Raw genomic sequence first — 24848 nt, 5'->3', positions numbered from 1 at the left:
GTAATAAATAAACTGTCAATTTTAATATGTTGTTAATCTCACGCAATACAATTTTGTTTTGATGTAGGTAGGTATATACTTAATTTAACAACATTCACACGGTGGTATATATCACAGCAAAACCAGCCGTCCGAATTCTGGCTCAACAACAATAATTTAACAACCTACCACCTCCTCTCCTCACTCACTACTCCTCAGTTCGAATTCAGTATAGCAATTCTCACTTCTCAGTGCATCAATCGCCGCCATTGTGAGACGTTGCGTCTCTCGCGTTTTCGGACCACAGATTAACTTATCCCAAACATTAACCTCGCAAAAAAGGTATTTTTCAGCCAGTGTCAATTCTCAAAACATTCGTGTTAACTACATTGTTTTTTTTTTTTGAAGTGAAATCGTAAGAAAGTTTTTTTTAAATTGTTGTACAAACTTAACACACCTATTGAGGTGCTATTTGAATTGCTACCTATCTGAGTAGCATGGTTTAGTTTTTTCTTACTGGTTTCTTTCTCAATGGAACGTATGTATTATCGTGGACCTAAATTATCGCTAAGCATTAATTTTCTAAGGTTAAATGCACACTTTGTATTAAAGTCACATAAGTTTAACATTAGACTAAAACATTTGTTTATTATGTTTTTTTTAGTATTATTAGCATATTTTACTAACAGTGTGTACCAAGTTATAGTGTTTCTAGATGGCGCAATTAATTAGTTTCGTAATTTTATGATTAAAACGAAATAATAAATTTATAAAAAGCGTAATATAGCGTAATAATACAATGATTGACTAAGCTGCATCCGTTTATGTTCCACTATTACACATACTTAATGTGTTTATGTTTTTTTTGTACTCTATAATCTCTTGTATCCTTGTAATAGACATATATTACATACATATCGTTTATTTTAATGACATAACAGAGCTCACAACTGGTTTCGTATTTATATTGTAGCTCTCTATCCTTTTCTTCAACGTCATCTGGTTTGAGCCCCGTGAGCTAAGTTAAGGCGACGCTGATATAGCCTCTCAAGGCTATCTATCAGCGTAGGTAGCAAAAAAAAAAAACTTTTCTCCAAACGCCTATCTGCTTCCGTCACAAATAGGCAGGATTATAGACGAACCCCGGCTAGCTCAAAATGAGATAATATCAATCGTTTTGCATAAAAATAAATAAATATTCTTAATGAATGTCTATCTACCATTATTGTGCACCAATCGTATAAAGCATTCGATTTAAATCTACAATATTAAATTTGATTTACATTTTTCATAAGCAATCTCACAGTAGAGCTTTAAATTCCACATTATTTATTCCTTCCCTATAGTGTAATTAATATCTATATCTATATATATAAAAATGAATTGCTGTTCGTTATTCTCGCTAAAACTCGAGAACGGCTGGACCGATTTGGCTAATTTTGGTCTTGAATTATTTGTGGAAATCCAGAGAAGTTTTAAATAAAATTTTAAATATGAAAATGCTCGGAATTAAATAAAAAGAAACAATTTTGTTCTTCCTTTGATGTGTCGTCCGTCGGACGGATTCCTTTTGTTTCTTTTAAGTTTATTTTATACAAAAGTTTAGGTCTTTTATTTATCTATTAAGGCACTACGAAGTCTACCCGGTCAGCTAGTCTAAACTAAAACTCAATTATTAACAGATAATTATGATTGTTAATTGCTTGAAATGGAATAGCAATACAGAGAACTTACTTTTCCGGCATCGGAACAGAAAAGGGGAATTTTCGAATGTTCATTTCTTCAGTGGTTTTTGCTAGTTTTTAAACTTCATTCCTGTAGTATTTACCTATGAAGAATTCGACAATAATACGCACGAAATTTAAGAAATATTTTTAAGTACTGTCTGGTAGTAAATTATCTGTATAATGCTATAAAAATATCACAAAGTTTAGATGTGTGTCCTCACGAATGCTCACAGTGGAAGGCTTTTAGTGCCATGGTTATTTTCTTCTTTTTTTTTTTTTCTTACACTTATCCCACACCATGTAGGTTGGCATGTTGGTTCTTCTACTGCATCCGTTTTCGTTTCTATGGTTTGCATTTTGTTACTATAAAAATTTAAAATAACAATTTATTTAAGGAGGATTAAAAAACTAGTAACATTTTATTTGTTTCTCTGAATAAAAATAATAATGTCATAAATGATTGCAAAAAAGTTTACCATGATTGTTTTCATTATTCATTGATAATTCCGCTAATATTATTGGATTATTGGATTATCAGCGGTTAAAGTCCTTGAACGCTGACATCCTTTCGTTCCGCACGAAAGCATGATTAGAGGACTTCTTTGCTTCTTAGGTAAAGCACGACTCAAGATCCGTCTGGTGTTACCAGAGCACTTATCCAACTTTAAACAAGATATCGAAGCACCAATTGTATTGTAACAATAACCGACTTACTTACCCTTAAATTGGGAACGTATGAATGCTCCAGTGCAGAAATATACAGGACGGTTCCTAAAGCCATTAAATCCGGCGCGATTAATTTATATTCCGCTATATTTGACAGAGATACCAATAATTTTTTTTATTGCTTAGATGGTGGACGAGCTCACAGCCCACCTGGTATTAAGTGGTTACTGGAGCCCATAGACATCCACAACGTAAATGCGCCACCCACCTTGAGATATAAGTTCTAAAGTGTCAATTAAAGTTACAACGGCTGCCCCACCCTTCAAACCGAAACGCATTACTGCTTCACCTAAAATGCCAAAAACCACTTTACTTTAAATGCCTTGCAGATGCGGTGTGCCTTCATCCTGCTGATGGCAGCTTTGTGCGCTCGAGCCGACGAGATCTGCCTAACGTCTGAAGAGGACCCGTATTTGCTATTCGGAAGGAAGACCGCGTACATCTTCTCCAATCGTGGCATCCCAAACGCTAAGGCACACGAAGTACCAGGCAAGTTTGATCTCATCGATAATGTTATGTGCCACGGTTTATGGCAAAATATAATATAATATTAACCTCTAGTGTGTGAAATAAGTAAGCCGGAGCGTAACAAGTCGAAGAATCTATATTAATACTAGCTTACCCCGGCAAACGTTGTGTTGCCTTAAATAAGATTTCTAGGGAAATTCTACTGTAGAAATAAAAACCTCATTTAACCACATAATACCTCATTATAAACAAAAAAATATATCCAAAAAATTAAAATAAAAATAAATGTTTGGGGTGGACAACCCTTTTCACTTAGGGGTATGAAAAATATATAGTAGCCGATTCTCAGACCTACTGAACATACTATTGATACACAAATAAAACCAACAAAACATGGCTGAAAAATGTATAGTATTGTATAGCTCTCAAATATATTAAGTGTATAATCTATGATGTATAGTGAGTAAGTAAGACAGGAGACCGGCTTCGTCCCCATCCCTACTACGTGATGTTTGCTGGATCAGTGGTGACACCTGGTGGGGATAGCTGATCGATTGATAGTTGATCAGTAGTCGACCGGCGAGCGCGGGAGGTCAAATTCAATTAAAAAAAAATCATAATTAAAGGAACTTGAAATTATAAACTCTGAATAAGAATTTATCGTACTACAATTATAATATTTGATTGCCATCTTGCAACCTTATTGCGGATGGAAAAATAGGGGTTGATCGTATAAGAGTGAAAATTGAGAGTAATATGATTTTTTTTATTCTACGTCATGACAAAATAAAAACAAAATTCTCGCAAAAAAATTTAAAGTTTTTAATTAGCAAATAAAAAATAAGGGTTGATCGTAGAAGGGTGAAAATTGAGGATTGTATGTATTTTTGTATGTTGTATCATAAAAAAATAGAAATTAAAAATTTTGTCTAAAAAATAAATTAAAAAATTTAGGGGTGGACTACCCCTAACATTTAGGGGGATGAAAAATAGATGTTGGCCGATTCTCATAGATACCGGATAAGCACAAAAAATTTCATCAAAATCGGTCAAGCCGTTTCGTAGGAGTATGGCAACGAAAACTGTGACACGAGAATTTTATATATTAGATACTAGCTGACCCGGCAGACTTCGTAGTGCCTCAGTCGAGAAATAAAAGACCTTAACTTTTGTATAAAATAAACTTAAAACAAACAAAAGGAATCCGTCCGACGGAGGACACATCAAAGGAAAAACACAATTGTTATCTTATACCTTTAAACGAGCAATTCTTGTATTGCGCACGTTACATGCCTGTGGCAACATTGTATTATTATTATTATTTCAATAGCTTGAGACCTTAAGCACTAGAGTGAAACAGACCTACATTTCGTGTTTTGACACTGATGCTAATCGTATAATTTTCTCAACTCTTAAGTGAGGAGACTGCTTCACTATAGAATACTTGTGTAGGACCTTGTGTTATGCCATGCTTAGTAGGGTGGACGAGCTCACATCCCACCTGGTGTTAAGTGGTTACTGGAGCCGATAGACACCTACGACAGAAACGCCACCCGTCGTGAGATATAAGTTCTAAGGTCTCAAGTATAGTCACAACGGCTGCCCCACCCTTCAAACCGAAACGCATTACTGCTTCACGGCTGAAATAGGCAGGGCTGTGGTACCTACCCACGCGAACTCACAAGAGGTCCTACCACCAGTAACAGTAGGAACAGATTAACAGTTTAGTTCAGGCTTGAAGTTAACGTAGTCGCAAAATTTAGTATTTGGAAACTGTGGACTTCGGTAACTGTCGGCTGAATAGCCGAACCAGTAAAATATTAAAAGCCACAAAATTATTTAAAGGATTCTATTGTAAAAAAAAATTTAACGGGGTCTTCAACCTTAATGCAGCCAACAATGTTTCAACAATCTAGAGCATCAATGTTTTGTTTTTTGTGGTCGCCACGCCACGCCGTTTTCACAAAAATTATGCAGTGAATAAGCAAAATGATTCTTTTTTTGGCAAAAAAATGATTGCTGATTAATTCACTCTGAATCTTTGCGTGTGCTTTTAATAAATAACAAATATGATATTATATATAGAGATATCACTGCTATACTTTTTGTCATGATGATTCTGTATGAATTGAAATTCGTCCAAACATTGACTTCTTGAGACTTAGATTTATTTTCTGACTGTTTCCTAATACTAATTTTATTGCATAATTTGTTAATAGATGATAAACAAAAAAAATTTGTTGAAAAAATTTTACTTCAACTATTTGGTCGTTTTTGAAACAAAAACTTAATATTTCTAATAAATATATTAATAACTAAACCTTCTCAATACATATGTAGATGATACTAATAAAAAAAATACAAACACAAGAGAAAATAGTAGATATGTTTTTGTCTATTTTATAATTTTTTTTTTTTCTGGATGTAGTGGATGTACTAATTCTTAATGCTGAGGATTTTTTTACTGACTAAAAGTAGTAAAGTAATTAATGAATTATTAAAATAAAAATATTGTTATTAATGTAAATGTGCCTTGTAACATAGCTAGCTACACAGAAAAAGCGCGCACCAAACACGCGTTGTTCTGTCTAAGTTAAAATATCCCGCAATAAACGGGAACAGTGGATCTTGTACGAGTTCGTAAAGAAGAAAGAAGGCAACATTTGTCATAATACTCTCTAAAATTTGTTAGTTTCTTTTAAATCACGACACTAACTTCTCTTGTAACTAAAGTGCGTGAGCTGTATCCGTGTTTACTCAGGAAACCGACAGGGGTTTTATTGCCCTAATACTTAATAGCTTATTACGTAGAATACATTACATAAATTAAAATAGCTAGTTGTTAAATAAAAACAATACCCCTTTAATTAAAACAACATCCAGGGCACAATTTTGCTGCCTCATTTATTATGTGTGACAGTTTTCCGATAATAGCGACCCAGTTCGCGCGCGAGGCTGCATCTCATGCACTTTCCCGCCGATTTGAATTATAGTTAAAAATAATTATACTCTATTATACCCTATGCTACTCTATACAATAATACCCTATAATAAATCGACTATGTTTCTTATCGAAATAATCGATGGAGAATGAGGCGGTAGCCATCATACAACGCAAGATATTTGACATTTTCAAGATAATCTTGCATAATAATATGTTTAAACAAGTTTCGACTCAACGCAGACTTCGAGCGCGAACGACTTGTTTTTAGCTGCGAGAATGCAGAAACTGTGGTGCTCGAAGTTCTTGATGCGCTGATGATGAAGTTTGAAGGCTGCAATTGTCACTAGTTTAGATTTATACGACAAAGGGAAGATTTTCCAACGAACGATATTGCTCGATAGACCGACAGTCCAAATGTTGTTGCTCGAAACTTGTTTAAATGCAAGTTTATCTTTAAAATGTCGTAAGCGAGATTCAGGCATCTGTCGAATATCTTGAGTTGTATGATGGCTACCCGCCACAGAGAATTTAGGGCTTTTGGCGGGAAATCGAGAACCGAAGCTATGTGACTTGTTTTATTTGAATGATTAATCTTCCTTCAGGCTCTTAACCTATAATATGCCTGACTTATTAATCGCTTAGCATCTGTGAAAGTACAAGTATCTAAAATGGAAAAATAATCGCTAGTCGCGTCCTATCCGGGCTTAACGAAAAAGTTTGGTTTGGATTCTCACTAAATTCGCACTATTTCGCTACGACATCTGTTACCATCGCGTCTCGTCTCTTTTGATTTCATTTCAATTTCACCCCATAATCGATTTCAGATGAATCAATTTCATTTCATTCCGCTCCATTATACTTTTCATATAACATAAATGGGACTTCGGCTTTTCCTAAAAAAACTGAACTAGTTACTACGGCTAAGAGAATTTTAGAAACAACTTTACTTTTAAAATCGATCAACGGCCTTTTTAATCCTTGAAATTTCAATCTCAAGCCGTAGATATTGCTAACACTGGCCCTATCAAGAGCAGTGCTTCGCAGGATCTACCACCAGATCGGAAACGATCTGAGAAGATCCGACGAAAAACTCAGTGGGCTGTGTCTGTGGGAAGATCTACCAATGACGTGATTTATGAGCTCGGGTCGTATCATGTAAGATCTTATTTAGTTAGAGATGTTATTATGTTCGAGATTAACGACTTTTGACAGCGGACACTTTATTCTCTAATCCTGTACCTGCTAGCGTTCATTCTTAACACGATTACACTAAAAAGACTATTTTCTATTTCATTTATTTTAACATTGCACGCAATGAAACACGATCAAAAATCAAGTGACGAACTTCCAGTCTCGCGGGGAAAACTGGTGCGGCTGCTACCTGCGTACCCGCACGTTACATTGCGCGCTTACTTGAACTAAAACTAAAATAACAAGTCTTGATGATCTATACGTTTAAGATAGTAGCTTTTTTTGTTCCGCGAATTTGATTAACACTCTGAAAATTAGTGTACTTAACCACGCCGAGCTCGGCTTGAATTATATACATATTTGCATTTGTCGACATAACGACACGCATTGTCAATTTGCACGTATATCGGTCGTCCTACTCGAGACCATTGTGCTTAGTGCGAGTTTTGTAACGCTCTCGATAGCGAGCCAGTTTGCTCAAATTTGTATGCAATTGGAACAGCGCCCCTAGCGGCAAACGTACCCGGTGTTATTTTGTGAGTGCGAGTTCATATTAACGTTGTGATCTCGTAACCGAGTAATTTTATCGAAATGAGTACCACGAATGACATTTGTGCGAGTGCGTGTTACAAATTAGTGGGTTTTAACGTTTCGATCGAGTATTTCTTTAGTAGTTCTATTTTTCCAACTAGAGAGGCAAAAGTATCATGCCATAAAGCCTAATCTTTTTTTATGAAAAATGATAATATGGAGTGAAATGGATTTGATTAATTTGAAGCATTAATCCACATTAATCAATTGGCATGGAATGAAATGAAATGAGATCAGATAATGTGGGATAAAATATAATCTCTGCAAAATGCTGATTATATACTGAGATTTTTTTCAGTGGACCTTTTCGAAGACTTCGAGAAGCTACGTCCAGCGGTTTTGTTAATTTTTGTTAAATTTTTGCACTTTCACAGATACTATACAGTTAATAAAACCACGTTACTTTGTTATTGCATAGATGGGTGGACGAGCTCCCGGCCCACCTAATCTTAAGTGGTTACCGGAGCCCATAGACATCTACAACGCAAATGCCGCCTCCCACCTTGAGATATTATTTCTAAGGTCTCAGTATAGTTACAACGGTTGTCCCACCCTTCAAACCGAAACGCATTACTGCTTCACGGCAAAAATAGGCAGGGTGGTGATACCTACCCGTGCGGACTCACAAGACGTCCTACCACCAGTAATTACGCAAATTAATTTTGCGGGTTTGATTTTTATTACATGATGCTATTCCTTTACAGTGAAAGTCAATCGTAAACATTTGATAAGTACGTATTTCATTAGAAAAATTGATACCCGCCGGCGGGATTAGAACACCGGTGCATTGCAAGATACGAATACACCGGACGCCTTAACCTTTAGGCCAGGACGGTCTCAAAATTACACTTATACACGAAGAAATATTAAATACGCATAAACTAAGAAACATTAAATAGACAAAATAAAACAATTCACACAATTTAGCTCCTCGCGGTCCCTCCAAAATGTCTTTTCATCTTTTTTTCCTAGTTGTTCAATTGTAAATGAATAAATCAAAATCAAATCGAGTTTACGTTCTATACGGTGAAAAATGAAGAATTGTGAGTGTGAGTTGAGATATGCTACTCGCTTCGCAGGGCGTTTATTCACCGAGAGCAGCAATAATATTATTTCTCGTATATTGGTAGCACGTGATGTTTTGGCATGAGACCGTCTAAATGAAATACAACGCATTTTAACAGCATTTTAATGGGAACCAACTACTTTCAAAATTATTCAGGTAATGTCACGTGTTCAATACTATTTTGTACCTTTAGAATTAAAGTGGCTCAACCCAAAATTCTTAGTTTCTGGTAAACTTCAATATTGTAATACAATAATTGTATTTTTTTAGTTTTTCGGTTTAAACACTTTAAGGCATGCCATTTTATTTGAAAAAGACAGAAAGAGTACTTTGTCCTTTTCTAGACTAAAAGAGACTGTTTAATTTTATAAGCTGATAGAATAATATAGAAAAGAATAATAGGATACCCTCTAATCGTCACATTGGAAAAAGGTATGGCTTTATCATTTTATCATTTAAATTATTTTTTATTGCACTTATAAAACTAATTTAATTTACAATATGTAACTACATATATCTATAACTAATCCGTACTTGTCAAATTCCTCATAAATTGTCAATATTCTTAATAAAATTCCTATTAATAATATACAAGTGCAAATGTTGAGCTGCTTGCCAGAAATGATATAATAGTGTTTTGTTTTTTTGTTGTTTCCTTGTAGGCTGCCTGTAATAATCAAAATCTGTGTGAAAGGCAATAAATGATTTTATTATGATCTACTAATGGTAGTCCAGTGGTCGAAATTTGACCATAATTTATTTAAATTTTAAGTTTGAACATTATTATAGTTCTATTGTCACCTTTCTATTATCATCATTTCTATAATAATCATTGCTCTATGTCGCCAAGGCTACATTATAGAAAAATAATATTAAAGACAAAAAATCTATTCTCAATTTGACCACAGATTGATAAATCAATAAAAAAAAAAAGTATAAATGCATGTGTGTGTGTGTGTGTCAAATACATGGTAATGTGTGTAAGGTTTTTTTATTCATTTAGTTTATTTTTTTATTGTTTATGCACAATTAAAAAAAATATATTAGCAATCTGCACTACTTCTCTATATTTTCTATAAGTGTGGCAAATTTCATACTTCTCCGTCCGCGCAATTTTCGTAAAAAGGAGTACAACATTTTTGCTTCACGTATTACCTACTTAAAATGTAGGTTCTTAATAATAATACATAAGTGTTTTGAAATATAAAACTAATCTTAAATTTTTTAGTTATACCACTTCCATTCTAAGGGTGCAATTTCGTAAACAAACTTTGCCGTAATGGCGTAACCTTTAAAATACACGGAAACTGCCCAGCATAAACATATTTTTTTAGTAACTTTAATAGAAGTATTAGAATTAGAAGTTTATTATAGAATTTATTTAATTGTAATTACATATTTAGACATACTTAACATAATTAATCTTGGAATAGGTAATTATTTCAGCTTTTTTTAATTAAGAAATTATGTTTTACATAGGTTTAATCATTTACCCGTTGAACGTTTATAAAATGATTGTATTTACGGTAATAGTGTTGATGATCTTCATTAGGTGGCCCAAATATACTAAAATTATTACGAGCATCCATCCTTATTTATAAATGTGTAAAGAAGCAAAATTATTATTACATTGTTCAAATTTCTATATAATTTATAAATATAAATCTGTACGTATGTACCTGTAAATATGTATATTGCGCGCGCGTGTGTGTGTGTGTGCGCGTGTGTATGTGCGTGTGTGTATATATTTCTATAATAGATAGGTACACAGTGTGCAATTCATTTCGAAATTATTCTTGCCCATCTAATGGTTGTCTGGAAGAGATCACTCTTAGCGATAAGACCAAGAAAGAATGTTTCACAATATTTATTCATTTTGTGTACAATAAAGAATACCTACTCTTTCACTGGTGGTAGGACCTCTTGGGAGTCCACACGGGTAGGTACCACCACCCCGCCTATTTCCGCCGTGAAGCAGTAATGCGTTTCGGTTCGAAGGGTGGGGTAGCCGTTGTAACTATACTGAGACCTTAGAACTTATATCTCGAGGTGGGTGGCGCATTTACGTTGTAGATGTCTATGGGCTCCAGTAACCACTTAACATCAGGTGGGCTGTGAGCTCGTCCATCCATCTAAGCAATAAAAAAAAAACAACTCTATGTCACTCTCTCTCTCTCATCAAACAACTCTTTAAAAAAAAGCAATGATTTAATAAGAATTAAATGAAAAAGCAAAGAATTAATATGTATTTACAACTAGCTACACGTCTATAAAATTTTCTAACCGAAAAAAGATATGTGTATAAACCATTAGAATAGATAAAACCTTAAACAACAACATTATTATTAAAAACGAAAGAAAAAATCTTGATATTGTATTGGTTTCACGGCAAAATTTTTAGTGACTACTTAACTTGCTTGAAAGTGAAGAAATACTCTCAAAATCCATTAATTTGCAACTCGCACTCGCACATACAATAATCGAGAGGCTCACTTCGGTAAAGCTATTCGATACATGAGACAGCAACATTAACAAACCTTCTCTCTCCCACAAAATGAGATTCATAAGCTTACCACTAGGTGGCACTGATACAACCTCACACAAATTAAACATATCATTAACATCGACTGAGTAATTAAAAAAACTCGCACTAAGCACAGGTACATTACCCATTACCCGAATAATTATAAATATCGTTAGAAAGCTTGGCATTTCAATTAAACGCCTTAAAAAAACCCTTGCGTGCTACCAATATAAAAGAAAAAATTATCGCTTCTCAAGATGAATAAACGTCCTGCAAATCAAGTAACTCGCACTCAGAGCTCCGCACGTTTCACCGTGAAGAGCGTACACTCGATGCGAGTCATTCGATTCGATTTTTGAAACTCGCACTAAGCCTACATGACTCATCTGTACCGTTAACAATTATTGAGTAACATGACAAATCATCGCTCTGAATTCAAGACTGTGAATTATATTTTTATTTTTTAACTCGTTGTAAGACATACATACGGCTTTACTGAAATCTAACAATATAATCGTGGGTAATTATATTTTAAAATGCCTTTGCGGTGAACATGCGGCCCACCTGATACATACCGATAATCTCCCGAAAATCTAAAACTAGTTAAATAATGATGCACACGGGATATTCTAATGTTACCTGGTGGAAGCTTGAGGAAACTGCAGTAGCCAGGAATACCAGTATTCCAAACAGACTATTACCCTCAAAGACTGTAATGACCTAAACACTTCAACTAGTCACCTGCCTGTAAAATTTGACCAAATATATGCCATCCTATCCTATTTAGGTCGAAAGATAACAGATATGTTCTCTGCAGCTCCAATTGTGCTCCAAATACTCTTTTTGTGGAATACGCATAAAAACTGTTTAAAATCGTAATAATACGAACAAACTTTTTATTTATTGCTTAGATGGGTAGACGAGCTCACAGCGCACCCGGTGTTAAGTGGTTACTGGAGCCCATAGACATCTACCACGTAAATGCGCCACCCAACTTGAGATATAAGTTCTAAGGTCTCAAGTATAGTTACAACGGCTGCCCCACCCTTCAAACCGAAATGCATTACTGCTTCATGGCGGAAATAGGCAGGGCGGCGGTACCTACCCGCGCGGACTAACAAGAGGTGGAGGTGGAGAAGAGGACTCACAAACCTTTAAATGACTGTAACAAAAAAAAATTTAAAAAAAAAATCCAATATTCTCGGCAGGATGCCTGCCCGTAGCCTTTTGGCTCCTCAGTCGTCACGGTTCGCATAACCCTGAAGCTAACGAGACTGCTGAACTCCAAAATCTGGTTGATTTAAAGAACAACATCGTCACGAACTACAAGAATGGAAACTTCAGGAACACTAATGTAAGTTACAAAAATACTAAGTACAACTTATTCATATTTAATTAAGGTAGTCGCTAAGTTAGTCGCCTTTCTTTTTCGTTCTTTCTGTTCTTCTGTTCTTTTCGTTTTCTTGAAACCTAAAATTCTAGTATTTATTAAATGGTTTTATAGATTATTTCATCGTCTCCAAACCATCATATGACCAAAGATTCAATCAAGGCTTCCTCTACAAGTAGTAACTTGAAACTATTAAGGCCATTCACAGTGAACTTCAAAACATCTCTGAAACGAAGTCTAATACGGTATTTTTTAAACTTCATATGCCGTTCTTCCACCGAGCTTCAAAGAATCATCATATTGTAAATTACAATAAGATTGAAAACATTACACATATTGTTTCGTGTGGACACCACCAACATTTTTATTACTGGTGGTAGGACCTCTTGCGAGTCCGCGCGGGTAGGTACCACCACCCTGCCTATTTCTGCCGTGAAGCAGTAACGCGTTTCGGTTAGAAGGGTGGGGCAGCCGCTGTAACTATACTTGAGACCTTAGAACTTATATCTCAAGGTGGGTGGCGCATTTACGTTGTGGATGTCTATGGGCTCCAGTAACCACTTAACACCAGGTGGGCTGTGAGCTCGTCTACCCATCTAAGCAATAAATAAAAAATATGCCCCTGACACAGATTGAAGCTTCAATTATTGATTTTGGTACGTAGACTGGTAGACTGTCGAACCTCAGTCGTGGTAATTTACATCGTTCCCTGCCACCAATAGACCCAGATATTTTTAAAATCCGTTATGTAATGACTCGTATATTAAGCCAATGTTCTAGACTCTTCACTCCGGGTCAACGGACTACGAGTTTTACCAGTCACTAATAGCTCATTAAGGATAGGTACATAAATTCTACATTTGTTTTTGGAGCCTTAATACGAACAACACAGCCGTGAGTTTCCGGCAAAGTCATTACGAAACAACGCACGTATGAATCCATGATAAGGAAACCAAGCATAGTCGAAACGAAATTTAAATAAAATGCAACTATGATAGCGAGCCTTGAAGCTAAAATTTATAAGCTACTAGCTGACCCGGCAGACTTCGTAGTGCCTCAATCGATAAATAAAAGACACAAACAAAAGGAATCCGTCCGACGGGGGGACATCAAAGGGAAAACAAAATTGTTATTTTTATTACCTTTAAACTTTCCCTAGACTTCCACAAATAATTCAAGACCAAAATTAGCCAAATCGGTGCAGCCGTTCTCGAGTTTTACCGAGACTAACGAACAGCAATTCATTTTTATATATAGAGATAATAAGCTTTGCTAAAAAATGGATTTAATTTTTGTAGTTGCAAACATAAAATAAATAAACACGACAATATGTAATTGAAAAATTATTTTAGTATTGGTTTTTTACGGTGTTTTTACTTACGAAGATTTCACGTTTCAGTAATTTCAATTGAGTTTGCAATACAACTAGAAGGTAGGTAGCAGCCGTTCGCGTGTTCGTAATAACATATACCTACCTACACGCGCGACACTATATTTTTGATTGTGTTTCATTGCGTGCAATTTAAAAAACATTGATAAAATAAATAAATTCGAAAGTGGTCTCTTTAGTAATACTATCGTGTCATACCTGTTTTAGCTTAGAGAAACATAGATATGATCAAAACCTAAAACCATAGACCGAAGACTTCGCTTCCCTTCTGGTGTGAATAGGTCATAGTAGCTCATAGACACGAAACTGCCATTATGCACGTTGAGACGTGGGGCTAAAGGTAGAAAGAAATTGATCGCCTTGTTAGGCTATTGATCCTGATTAGGGCACAACGTTGTCAGGATTCAATTCTCATACTCGATTGTTAAAAACATTTCATAGTCGGTGTCCGTTTTCGGTATTCATAACATAGGACAATACGGTAACTATGTGCCATTGAATTTGGAACGTTTGTTGTTTTTCTAAAGTCTTCGACCACTGTTTGTGACCGTATGTATGGTTATCATAATTATACTGAAGTTCAATCCTCAGCCCGTTAATATAAAGAGCTTTCGCATCAGTTCGTGCAACATAGATAATATACGCTTAACAGTTTTAACCGTGAAGGATCGTGCGGTCCAAAGGCTCACGTCTCATAGACGGTGGCATTCTATGGCTCGAACTCTAACTCAATATAAAATCTAAGTGATGACAAAAACCGTGCAAATAGACCACGACATTTTTCCATCTCATGTACAGCAAGTGTATTCTTTAGGCATGTTGTTACGCGCTGGGGTTCGGGATAAATAAAATTTCACCAAAGTACAACTAAAAACTGTATTCAACACTTAGAACACTTAAAACGCTCAACAAACACTTTAAAACTCTCAATTCGCTTCTTCCGCTTCGCTTCAGGTGATCCGTTCGCTGTTTCGCTTCGAGTAGTTCCGATTACGAACTGACTGCGTGCGCGTGCCATCTCTGCAACGCTTTTATAGCCGATACCACATTCCTGGAATTATCGAGAATATTCCACACATCTCTAGTAATGTGTTTCCGCTATCTGAGATGGCGTTGTACTTCTCGATCGTTCTAGGTGCTACTAGGTCCTTCAATATTCGTTCGACTATTCGGCGATAGATGGCGTTACTCTTACCGGCGTAACAATATGTGAATCATTGATTTCAGCATCGAATCTGCACGGCCGACTTTAACTTGCTGGAACGATGGAACTGGAAACAGAACAGCAGCACGGCCGGCGATCTCACCAGCGACGGATACGTGACGACGCAGCAGTTGGCACAGGCCTGGAAGCAGCGGTTCCCTGGATTATTGACGTCGAACACTTACAACTATTTGGTACGGTATTCGTGAATGTATTCGTTGCTTTTTAAATTAACACGCAATATTATTTGACGGGCTCTTACCACGATTCACACGTTTCATATTTCCTGTGTACATCAAATGAAAATCAAGGGAAAAATAGATTGAAAGTCGACGACGACCTGGTCCCCTGATCGCGCTGCTAGTGCTATGTATAAGATGTGTTTTTAAAAAAGATAAAGTATGTAAATAAACTAATACTGTACAAGTAATCGCGTTCAGTCGATCGGAAACGTGTGATGTGGACGCCTTTATATAATATAATAGACACATGTCTTTTAGTAGTTCCTCAACATATAGAATGCAATGACAAGCAAAGCACAGAGATATTGAAACAAAAAAAAAATAAGCGGTACGGTTATGTAAATAAAACTTTATATTTATTTTCAGTTCAAATTCGTCGAAGAACCACGTTCTAGCAACTCGTTTAGAGCGTTCTCGGAAAGTTTATTCGGAGGCCAGAACGAAGGTTTCGATGCCCCCAAAGAGAACGACGAAAAACTGCTAAGGGTATTGTTAATATTTGAGTATTATAAGTTACTCGTTAATATCGATCACTTTCGGCTATCAATTAAAAAATTACTTGTCGTAACTTAATGATATTGTGACGGATTTTACTTTTACGTACAGCCACTGAAAACGTTATCTATACACTTTTATAGTCTGTGGTATAGAACCAAAAACCCGCCAAAACTACAACATGTAAAATTACAGTCTTCTTACATTTTAACTATAAAATGTTGTATTCTAAATACGTTAAATAATAGTTTCGTTCGCTTAACGGTAGGCAGCGGCTTAGCTCTGTCCCTGGCATTGCTGATGTCCGTGGGCGACGGCAACCACACACCACACAGGTAGGTTGTATGCTCATCTGTCTACAAAGACAATAAATAAAAAAAAGTCAGAAACATTCTCTAGAGTGGAGAAAGTTTCATCACAATCGGTTGAATTATCTTCGTACGCGTAGAATAGAAACATTTATATTCGTTTCTTAAAACTACCTACGTGCCATAACGAGAAAATTAACTTCTCGTTGTCTTAAACATTAAAAATTCCAAAGCATAATATGACGTTTTGCATTCCTGCTTTTGTTGGCAATGAAGTGTAGGTACAAACGCGATTTTTTGTTATTTTTATTATTTCTCGTTGTCAAAGTACCTAGTAATCTTTTATCGTTGATTTTTTCCCTAATAGCCTTGAGAGGCTATTTCAGCTTCTCCTTGACGTGTAGGTGAGCTCACGGGGCTCAAACCGGGAGTGTTACTAACACTGGCCCTAGCAAGAGCCGTGTTTCGCAGAATCTACCAGCGGATCGGAAACACGACCCACTGAGAAGATCCCGCGAGAAACTCAGTGGGCTGTGTCTATAGGTGTTTGTTTTTTCGTTTGGCTTAAACGTTCTAGAACATTCAGATGTCTCGCGAATAATAATTGAATGTTGCCGTTTTTCTAACTAACATAAATAATAATCCATCACGTTCATGACCTGTGCTATGTAACGGATAACCGTGTAGTGTGTGCCGGAGCCACCACAGATGAGGTCCAAGTGTCAATTGTAAATGTAGGATTCTTATCCGGGTACTAGTATCAGAATCGGTGGCTGCGTCCGGCTTCATTAAGTTCTCTGAAGTTATTGCTAGACGCCGATAGATCATATCGAGAGGTTTTTACTGGTGGTAGAACCTCTTGTGAGTCCACACGGGTAGGTACCCCCACCCTGCTTATTTCTGCCGTGAAGCAGTAATGCGTTTCAGTTTCAAGGGCGAAGGGTTACAACTCATATCTTAAGTTGGGTGGCGGCATTTGCGTTGTAGATGACTATGGGCTCCGATAACCACTTAACATCTGTGACCCATGAGCTCGTCCACCCATCAAGCAATAAAAAAAAAATCGCTTAATACGCGACATTTATCTTTGTAATTAAAGGTGCGTTTTATTCGATATTAGTATCGACAATCCGATGTTTTTAATTGAACTTCAATTATGTTTACCTCATTCAAATAGCTGAAAGAAGTCTTTTTTTTCATGATATAAGTATGTTCCAAATTTTACACTTTTTTTTATTTTTTTTTATTGCTTAAATGGATGGACGAGCTCACAGCCCACCTGGTGCTAAGTGGTTACTGGAGCCCATAGACATCTACAACGTAAATGCGCCACCCACCTTGAGATATAAGTTCTAAGATCTCAGTATAGTTACAACGGCCGCCCTACCCTTCAGACCGAAACGCATTACTGCTTCACGGCAGAAGAAATAGGCGGGCGGTGGTACCTACCCGTGCGGACTCACAAGAGGTGCTACCACCAGTAAAAAACTTTAAATGGTTCTCCTATAACGTTACAAAAATGTCGCTTATTCCAAATAGCTTTTCACCCCGATTCGATTTATTTAACCATATTCTATGTCAAATCGTCGTATTCCAGCCACTCAAGTACTGCGACGCTTGGAAGAACCAAGTCGACGAGAACAACAAGACTCTAGAACAGAAAAACATATTTGAATCGAAGCAGGAATATAAAGAGGTAATTGTAGAGAGAGAGAGAGAGAGAGGAGACAGAGAAAGACAGAGACAGAGAGAGAATGATTTATTTTATACAAAAATTGATAAATGCTAAACATAAAATACAAAAAAGTACAATTGTTGATAAAAGCGATCTCTTCCAAACAAAAATCAGATGAACAAAAATCATTAGGAAACATATTAGACGCGGTGTACCTATCGATTGAAATATATATATAGGTACACGTGCACACATACATATAAATATATACAAATATATACACATACCACATATATGTAAATAAATAGCTACAAACTAAAATCGATCTTACAAACGCTACTTTGAATTTATATATATGTATATACTATACTATATAATATGTATATACTAAGTTTCAGATATGCCTTCAACGGCTGTCCCACCGTTACGTTGTTGATGTCTATGGGCTCCAGTAACCACTTAACATCGGATGAGTTATGAGCGCGTCTATCAATCTAAGCAATAATAAACTGCAAACTGAAAATCTATGAAAAGTTTCTAAGAAATATTTGCATGTTTATTTTTTTTGATAACCAGATGATTTCGAACGTTTCTCTGAGGCTGGGCTTCAACTATGACCTACAGAAGAACACAGTGTTGAGCATCTACCAGATGTGCCGATACAACAAGGCTTGGGACGTGACGCAGATCTCGCCCTGGTGCGCTGTAAGTGTTAGAAAACAAAACCAAGCTATAGCTTTTACTACTTATCTGCTGTTTTTTTTTCCTACCTAGGATAATAGCCTTGAGAGGCTATTTCAGCGTAACCTTAACTAGTAGGTGAACTCGCGGGGCTCAAATCTGACGACGTTGCTAACACGAACCCTAGCAAGAGCCGTGCAGAGCAGAATCTACCACCGGATCGGAAACGCGACCCACTGAGAAAATCGATATTTCATTAGAAGAATTTTTCTAATGAAATACGTACTCAACGGATGTTCACGATTGACTTCCACGGTGAAGGAATAACATCGTGTAATAAAAACCAAACCCGCAAAATTATAATTTGCGTAATCACTGGTGGTAGGACCTCTTGGGAGTCCGCACGGGTAGGTACCACCACCCCGCCTATTTCCGCCGTGAAGCAGTAATGCGTTTCGGTTCGAAGGGTGGGGTAGCCGTTGTAACTATACTGAGACCGTAGAACTTATATCTCGAGGTGGGTGGCGCATTTACGTTGTAGATGTCTATGGGCTCCAGTAACCACTTAACACCAGGTGGGCTGTGAGCTCGTCCATCCTCTAAGCAATAAAAAAAAAAAAAAACCGGCGAGAAACTCAGTGTGCTGTGTCTGTGGGTTAATTTACTCGTCGAGCCCTTGAACGGTGACCGGTGCTTGTGGTACCTAAAAGCACCGTTAGTGGATCGGGAGGATCCGTAATGACGTGTTTTGGGCATCTGCGCACTGTTCAGTCCCACATACCCACATTTCAGAAGTCATCGTGGCCTAAAGGATAAGACGTCCGGTGCATTCGTGTTGAGCGATACACCGGTGTTCGAATCTCGCAAGCGGGTACCAATTTTTCTAATGAAATACGTACTTAACAAATACTCACGATTGACTTCCACGGTGAAGAAATAACATCGTTTAATTAAAATCAAACCCGCAAAATTATAATTTGCGTATTTACTGGTGGTAGGACCACTTATGAGTCCGCGCGGGTAAGTACCACCACCCTGCCTATTTCTGCCGTGAAGCAGTAATGCGTTTCAAGTTGTAGGGTGGGGCAGCCGTTGTAACTATACTTGAGACCTTAGAACTCATACCTCAAGGTGGGTGGCGCATTTAGGTTGTGGATATCTATGAGCTCCAGTAACCACTTAACACCAGGTGGGCTGTGAGCTCGTCCACCCATCCAAGCAATAAAAAAAATCAAGGTTCGAACTAATTAGACCTGTTAAAACTTATTTAATTACTTAACTCATATTAACTCTACGAAAACCAGGCGTTCACGCGTGAAGACTTAAAACGCTTGGAGTACGCCGAGGATTTAGAAACTTATTACAAATACGGTTACGGGTCCACAGTCAGTGAGAAGATCGGCTGTGGTATTATCAAGGACATGGTTGACTTCTTCAAGAACCACGCTGAACGGGGTGAGCCGGCAATTCATTTAATATCTACATTTTTTTATTTTCCGAGCAGGCAGACGAGCTTACGGCCCACCTGATGGTAAGTGGTTACCGTCGCCCATGGACTTCAGCAATGCCAGGGGCAGAGCCAAGCCGCTGCCTACCGTTTAATACTCTCCACAATCCTCGTTTGAAGAAGGACATGTCATAGCGCTCGGGAAACACCGTGGAGGGGAGCTCATTCCATAGCCGGATGGTACGTGGCAAAAAAGACCTCTGGAAACGAACTGTGGATGACCGCAGTGGCTCCAGGTAGTATGGGTGAACTCTACTCCGGTGGCGGGCGGTGCGATGGTAAAAACGAGATGATATAAAAGATGAGACATAAAGTATTAGGGGTTTTTTAATACAAGTACAGCTAGCTTTATGCGAACGTGACCCGTTTACAAATCGATGCCTCCAATGAACACTACAATAACTCCAAATTCGTACGTTTACAGGAGGAGAGTTTAAACGAAAAAAGTTGATAAATATATCTGCAATAATAAAGATTTTATGGTTTTTTCTTGTGTAACTAGTTGATTTACTCTTGCTTCGAACCCCATTAATAATGAATTTGTAATAGTTTTAAAATAGTGAAGCGATTTCCGTGAAAAACGAAAATTTCAAAATTTTGAGTTAGAGTTCTGTTCATTGGAGGCATCGAAATCGTCTTTTCGCATTAAAAGTGTACAATTTCCTTAAATATTCGAAATTGAGTTAATATGTGGAATCATTTGGTATCATCAGTATTTTTCTCATAAATACTGTCAAAAGAGCGTTGTATGTAATATATAGTTTTAGATTTTTTTTTAACTTTCCTATATTTTGAGTACATAATTTTAAATATCTTACTTTAAAAGACAGATAATGTAATTGGTAAAAAAATCAAAAAATTATGTTGCAAAGATGATTAATATTAAAAATATCACATGTTAAACCTTTAAAACACTCTTCTGTAAAATTCGTAAGTTCTGAGATTATACAGTTTTAATGTGAGAAGACGAAATGAACGAACTCTCTTTCAGACATAAGGACTATAATACAACCGTTCTACTTCTCAGACCGGAATGAGTCATCATGCTTTGCAGCGATGTTGATACCCGCCCGTACAAGTTCTCAATAAGCCCTACCAGTAACATAAAGAGATACAGTGTGCTTAGTGCGAGTTTTTTAACGTTGTCGATAGCGTAAAGGTAACTTAAATTGGTATGCACTCACGACAGCGCCCCTAGCGGAAAACGTAGGCAAACGTTCCAACTCCATACAATTTTGAGTTAACTGTTACGCTATCGAGAGCGTTAAAGAACTCGCACTAAGCACACTGATATCTGGGTAAATTAAAAAATCTATATGTATAAAAATGAATTGCTGTTCGTTAGTCTCGCTAAAACTCGAGAACGGCTGGACCGATTTGGCTAATTTTGGTCTTGAATTATTTGTGGAAGTCCAGAGAAGGTTTAAAAAGTAGACAAATATGAAAATGCTTGGAATTAAATAAAAATAACAATTTTGTTTTCCCTTTCATGTGCCCCCCGTCGACGGATTCTTTTTGTTTGTTTTAATTTTATTTTATACATAAGTTTAGGTATTTTATTTATCGATTGAGGCACTACGAAGTCTGCCGGGTCAGCTAGTTAAAGATAAAATTGGATTAAGAATCAGTATTGTATTAGTTAAAAAATCAATAACTTCATGTTTGTCATTACAGAGTTACGTCAACAACCAAAAGCCATGATCCAACTGACGGACTACCCGATGATCCTGATGGCTCTGACCAAGCTCGGGTCGCGGCAGGACCCGGCCCCCATCACGGGAGACAACTACCACACAAACACCGCGCAGGCCCGCAAGTGGAGCTCCTCCAACATGGTCCCATTTAATGCTAACATAGCTGCTGTTTTGTACAAGTGAGTTTACACTCTATATAGCCTCTAACATGGTTCTAATTTCCGGTCACCGTCCTCGTCGAACCCGTTGCTTGAGACGAAGGACTCGACGAGCGAACTAACCCATAGACACAGCCCACTGAGTTTCTCGCCGGATCTTCTCAGTTAGTCGCGTTTCCGATCCGGTGGTAGATTCTGCGAAGCACTGCTCTTGCTAGGGTTCGTGTTAGTAACGTAGTCAGTTACACTGTTATGACAGTACAAGTAACGCCATCTATAGTCAAATATCAAAAAAGACATCGATACAACTAGTACTCTCGAGAACAACCGTGCTATGTTGGTGAGAGCAACGACATCTATTGTCGAATACAGAAAACAGATATGCAGACGCATTTTTCTAGAAAATTGTAAACAATCGTATGAAAGTCATAGAGTCACTTCACATTTAAGAATAAAAGCGTTGCACAGACGATGTGAAGGCAGTTAATAATCAGTTCTATTCAAGGCGAAACAACGAAGGCATCATCTGAACCGAAGCGAAAAAGTGAATTGCATAATTGAAATCAAAGTTAAAGCGTCGTAAAAATACAAATTGAATTTTCACTAGTACTTCCGTGAGTTTTTACCTACCCGTGAGGACTCACAAGAGGTCCTGCCACCAGTAAATTAATATATTACAATTAATCTAAAACCCCAGAGCGTAACAATATAATACTTTATTATTATTATTTGAAATAAAACTCCCAATCTGCTGCTCTGTACAACAAAGGCTGTACTGTACTATACTATACTAAACCTGTAGCTCATCTTGTATCGCACCTAGTTTCATGTGATTTCCGAAATCAATAGACAGTAGAACGTGATAGCCGCCAGGCACCTTCAGACATGAGTTCGAACTCCCAATTAGTTTATTGGCGGTAGGACCTCTTGTGAGTCCGCACGGGTAGGTACCACCACCCTGCCTATTTCTGCCGTGAAGCAGTAATGCGTTTCGGATTGAAGGGTGGGGCAGCCGTTGTCACTGTACTCGAGACCTTTAGAACTTATATCTCAAGGTGTGTGGCGCATTTACTTACGTTGTAGATCTCTATGGTCTCCAGTAACCACTTAACATCAGGTGGGCTGTGAGCTCGTCCACACATCTAAGCAATAAAAAAAACATTAAAAAAAAGTAGAGAGACATTTTTTGGCAACCCTAGTTTGCACACTGCTGCTTTAGACGTCTCGAATTAAACTCAAGCGGCAATATTCAAAAATCGTAAAATCCGACGATACCATACTAATTAGTGACTTCAACCTCACAGGTGCACTACGAATGGAAACTTCCAGATCAAAGAACAATACCAAGTATTGTTCTTGGAGAACGAGAAACCAATGAACATTGAAGGTTGTTGGGTTGGACTCTGCGATTGGTCGGCGGTTAAATCGAAATTCGATCCAGACAAATGCGATCTTCAGTTCTGTAACGCGGCCGCACGATCGACTGGCTTCGTTAGTCTTATTTTAACTGTGGTTTTATTCTGTATCAATAATTAATCAATGGTTACATAAATTTAGACTTTACGGTTATGAAGCTAAAATTCACGATCGCATCAATAAATAGTCTTGTTCTTATCCAATTAGGTGATATGACACGATTTTTTTTGATCAACACACTTATGTATTATAATTATCTTCAAAAAATCCATTATTTGAATTATTTCAGTAGTGAGTTGGGTTTGTTTGAGCTGAGTGAGCTTACTTACCCGCCCGACCGTAGCTAGAATAACCCCTTAGACTGCTACCAGCGAACAGGTAGGTAAAAAATAAAAAAATAAAGACCCACTAGTGGGCAACCATCTTTATTTGCATTACGTAATAAATTAGGAGTTTGATATTTAACTAGCTTTTGCCCGCGACTCCGTCCGCGTGGAATAGTTACTTTGGCATAACGCTATATTTTACCCCCCACTTAATTTACGTAGAAAGAAAATATTTTTGAATTATAGTATGCTAAGGAGCTGAGCTGTTTAAACCCCCATTTTGAAACATTTTTTATTTATGCTCTTATCTTAGCGTGATGTTATATAGCCTATAGCCTTCCTCAATAAAAGGGCTATCTAACACTGAAATAATTTTTCAAATCAGGCCAGTAGTACCTGAGATTAGCGCATTCAAACAAACAAACTCTTCAGCTTTATAATATTAGTATAGATTCAAAAACCTTAATTCGATTGCACTTCCTTTGCGATTATAACATATTATTGTACCTAGTTGTTAATCGTTCACGTTATAAATGATATTATATACCAGTAGACTGTTATTAAATGAAGTACTTAAATGTTTGTTAGTTTTTTTGTGTATTAAACATTGTAATTAGTAGACAGCGGCTTGGCTGTGCCGACGGTGATCACTCACTACCAAGTGGGCCTTATGCTCGTCTGCCTATATAATGGCAATAATAGCAATTTTTTTTTCCTTCTTTTTTGGCTGTATGTTTTTTGTACAACACTACTCAATCTAGATTTCTGTGCTACAAAAAATTATGACGACAATTAAAAAAACATACCAACACTGCTACTATGTATGTTTAAATTATTAGTTACTGTTATGTTTTAACATCCTATAGGTAACGTTTTTTTGCCATCGCTTTTGTGTTTTATTTTATTTTATACAGTTGATTTTTGTACATTCAAGTATATTATTGTTGGATCAACCTCAAATAAAATGTTACGGAAATACACATCTCTTTTATTGCTTAGACTGGTGAACGAGAACACGGACTGGCTGATGTTAAGTGGCTACGGGAGCGTGTAGACGAACACAATATGATTGCCGCCACGTACGAGACTTGCCTCCGTCGGAGCCCCGTGGTTCGTCAGGAACATCGACCTCCACGACGACCTAGA

The 24848-nt window shown here is 37.0% G+C and overlaps 1 protein-coding gene across 3 annotated transcripts; it reads left to right on the top strand.

The window, feature by feature from the left end:
* Positions 1-207: 207 nt before the first annotated feature.
* Positions 208-24678, top strand: LOC114248834 (multiple inositol polyphosphate phosphatase 1). Of its 3 annotated transcripts, none has more exons than XM_089734485.1 (10): positions 208-321; positions 2762-2921; positions 12425-12570; positions 15224-15394; positions 15809-15928; positions 17843-17941; positions 18497-18625; positions 19906-20056; positions 21783-21981; positions 23265-24678. In XM_089734485.1, the coding sequence occupies exons 2-10, from the start codon at positions 2762-2764 to the stop codon at positions 23494-23496; spliced, it is 1407 nt and encodes a 468-aa protein (XP_089590611.1). In that variant the 5' UTR covers positions 208-321; the 3' UTR covers positions 23497-24678. The 3 variants fall into 3 exon arrangements, with proteins under 3 accessions (XP_089590611.1, XP_089590612.1, XP_089590613.1); XM_089734486.1 differs by having other exon boundaries at positions 226-394; XM_089734487.1 differs by having other exon boundaries at positions 230-517.
* Positions 24679-24848: the final 170 nt, after the last annotated feature.

The sequence above is a fragment of the Bombyx mandarina genome, chromosome 17 (genome assembly GCF_030267445.1).
Source record: "Bombyx mandarina strain Sakado chromosome 17, ASM3026744v2".
Taxonomy (NCBI): Eukaryota; Metazoa; Arthropoda; class Insecta; order Lepidoptera; family Bombycidae; genus Bombyx; species Bombyx mandarina.
Note: the sequence above shows the minus strand (reverse complement) of the source record. Positions and strands in the feature narration are given on the sequence as shown.

What these genes read in the sequence shown, in the direction of transcription:
- LOC114248834 (XM_089734485.1), top strand. Translation starts at nt 2,762, where the DNA reads ATGCGGTGTGCCTTCATCCTGCTGATGGCAGCTTTGTGCGCTCGAGCC. An exon ending in CAAGAACCACGCTGAACGGG is followed by an intron (nt 20,057 to 21,782) that starts GTGAGCCGGCAA and finishes TTGTCATTACAG; the next exon opens with AGTTACGTCAACAACCAAAA. An exon ending in ATAGCTGCTGTTTTGTACAA is followed by an intron (nt 21,982 to 23,264) that starts GTGAGTTTACAC and finishes TCAACCTCACAG; the next exon opens with GTGCACTACGAATGGAAACT.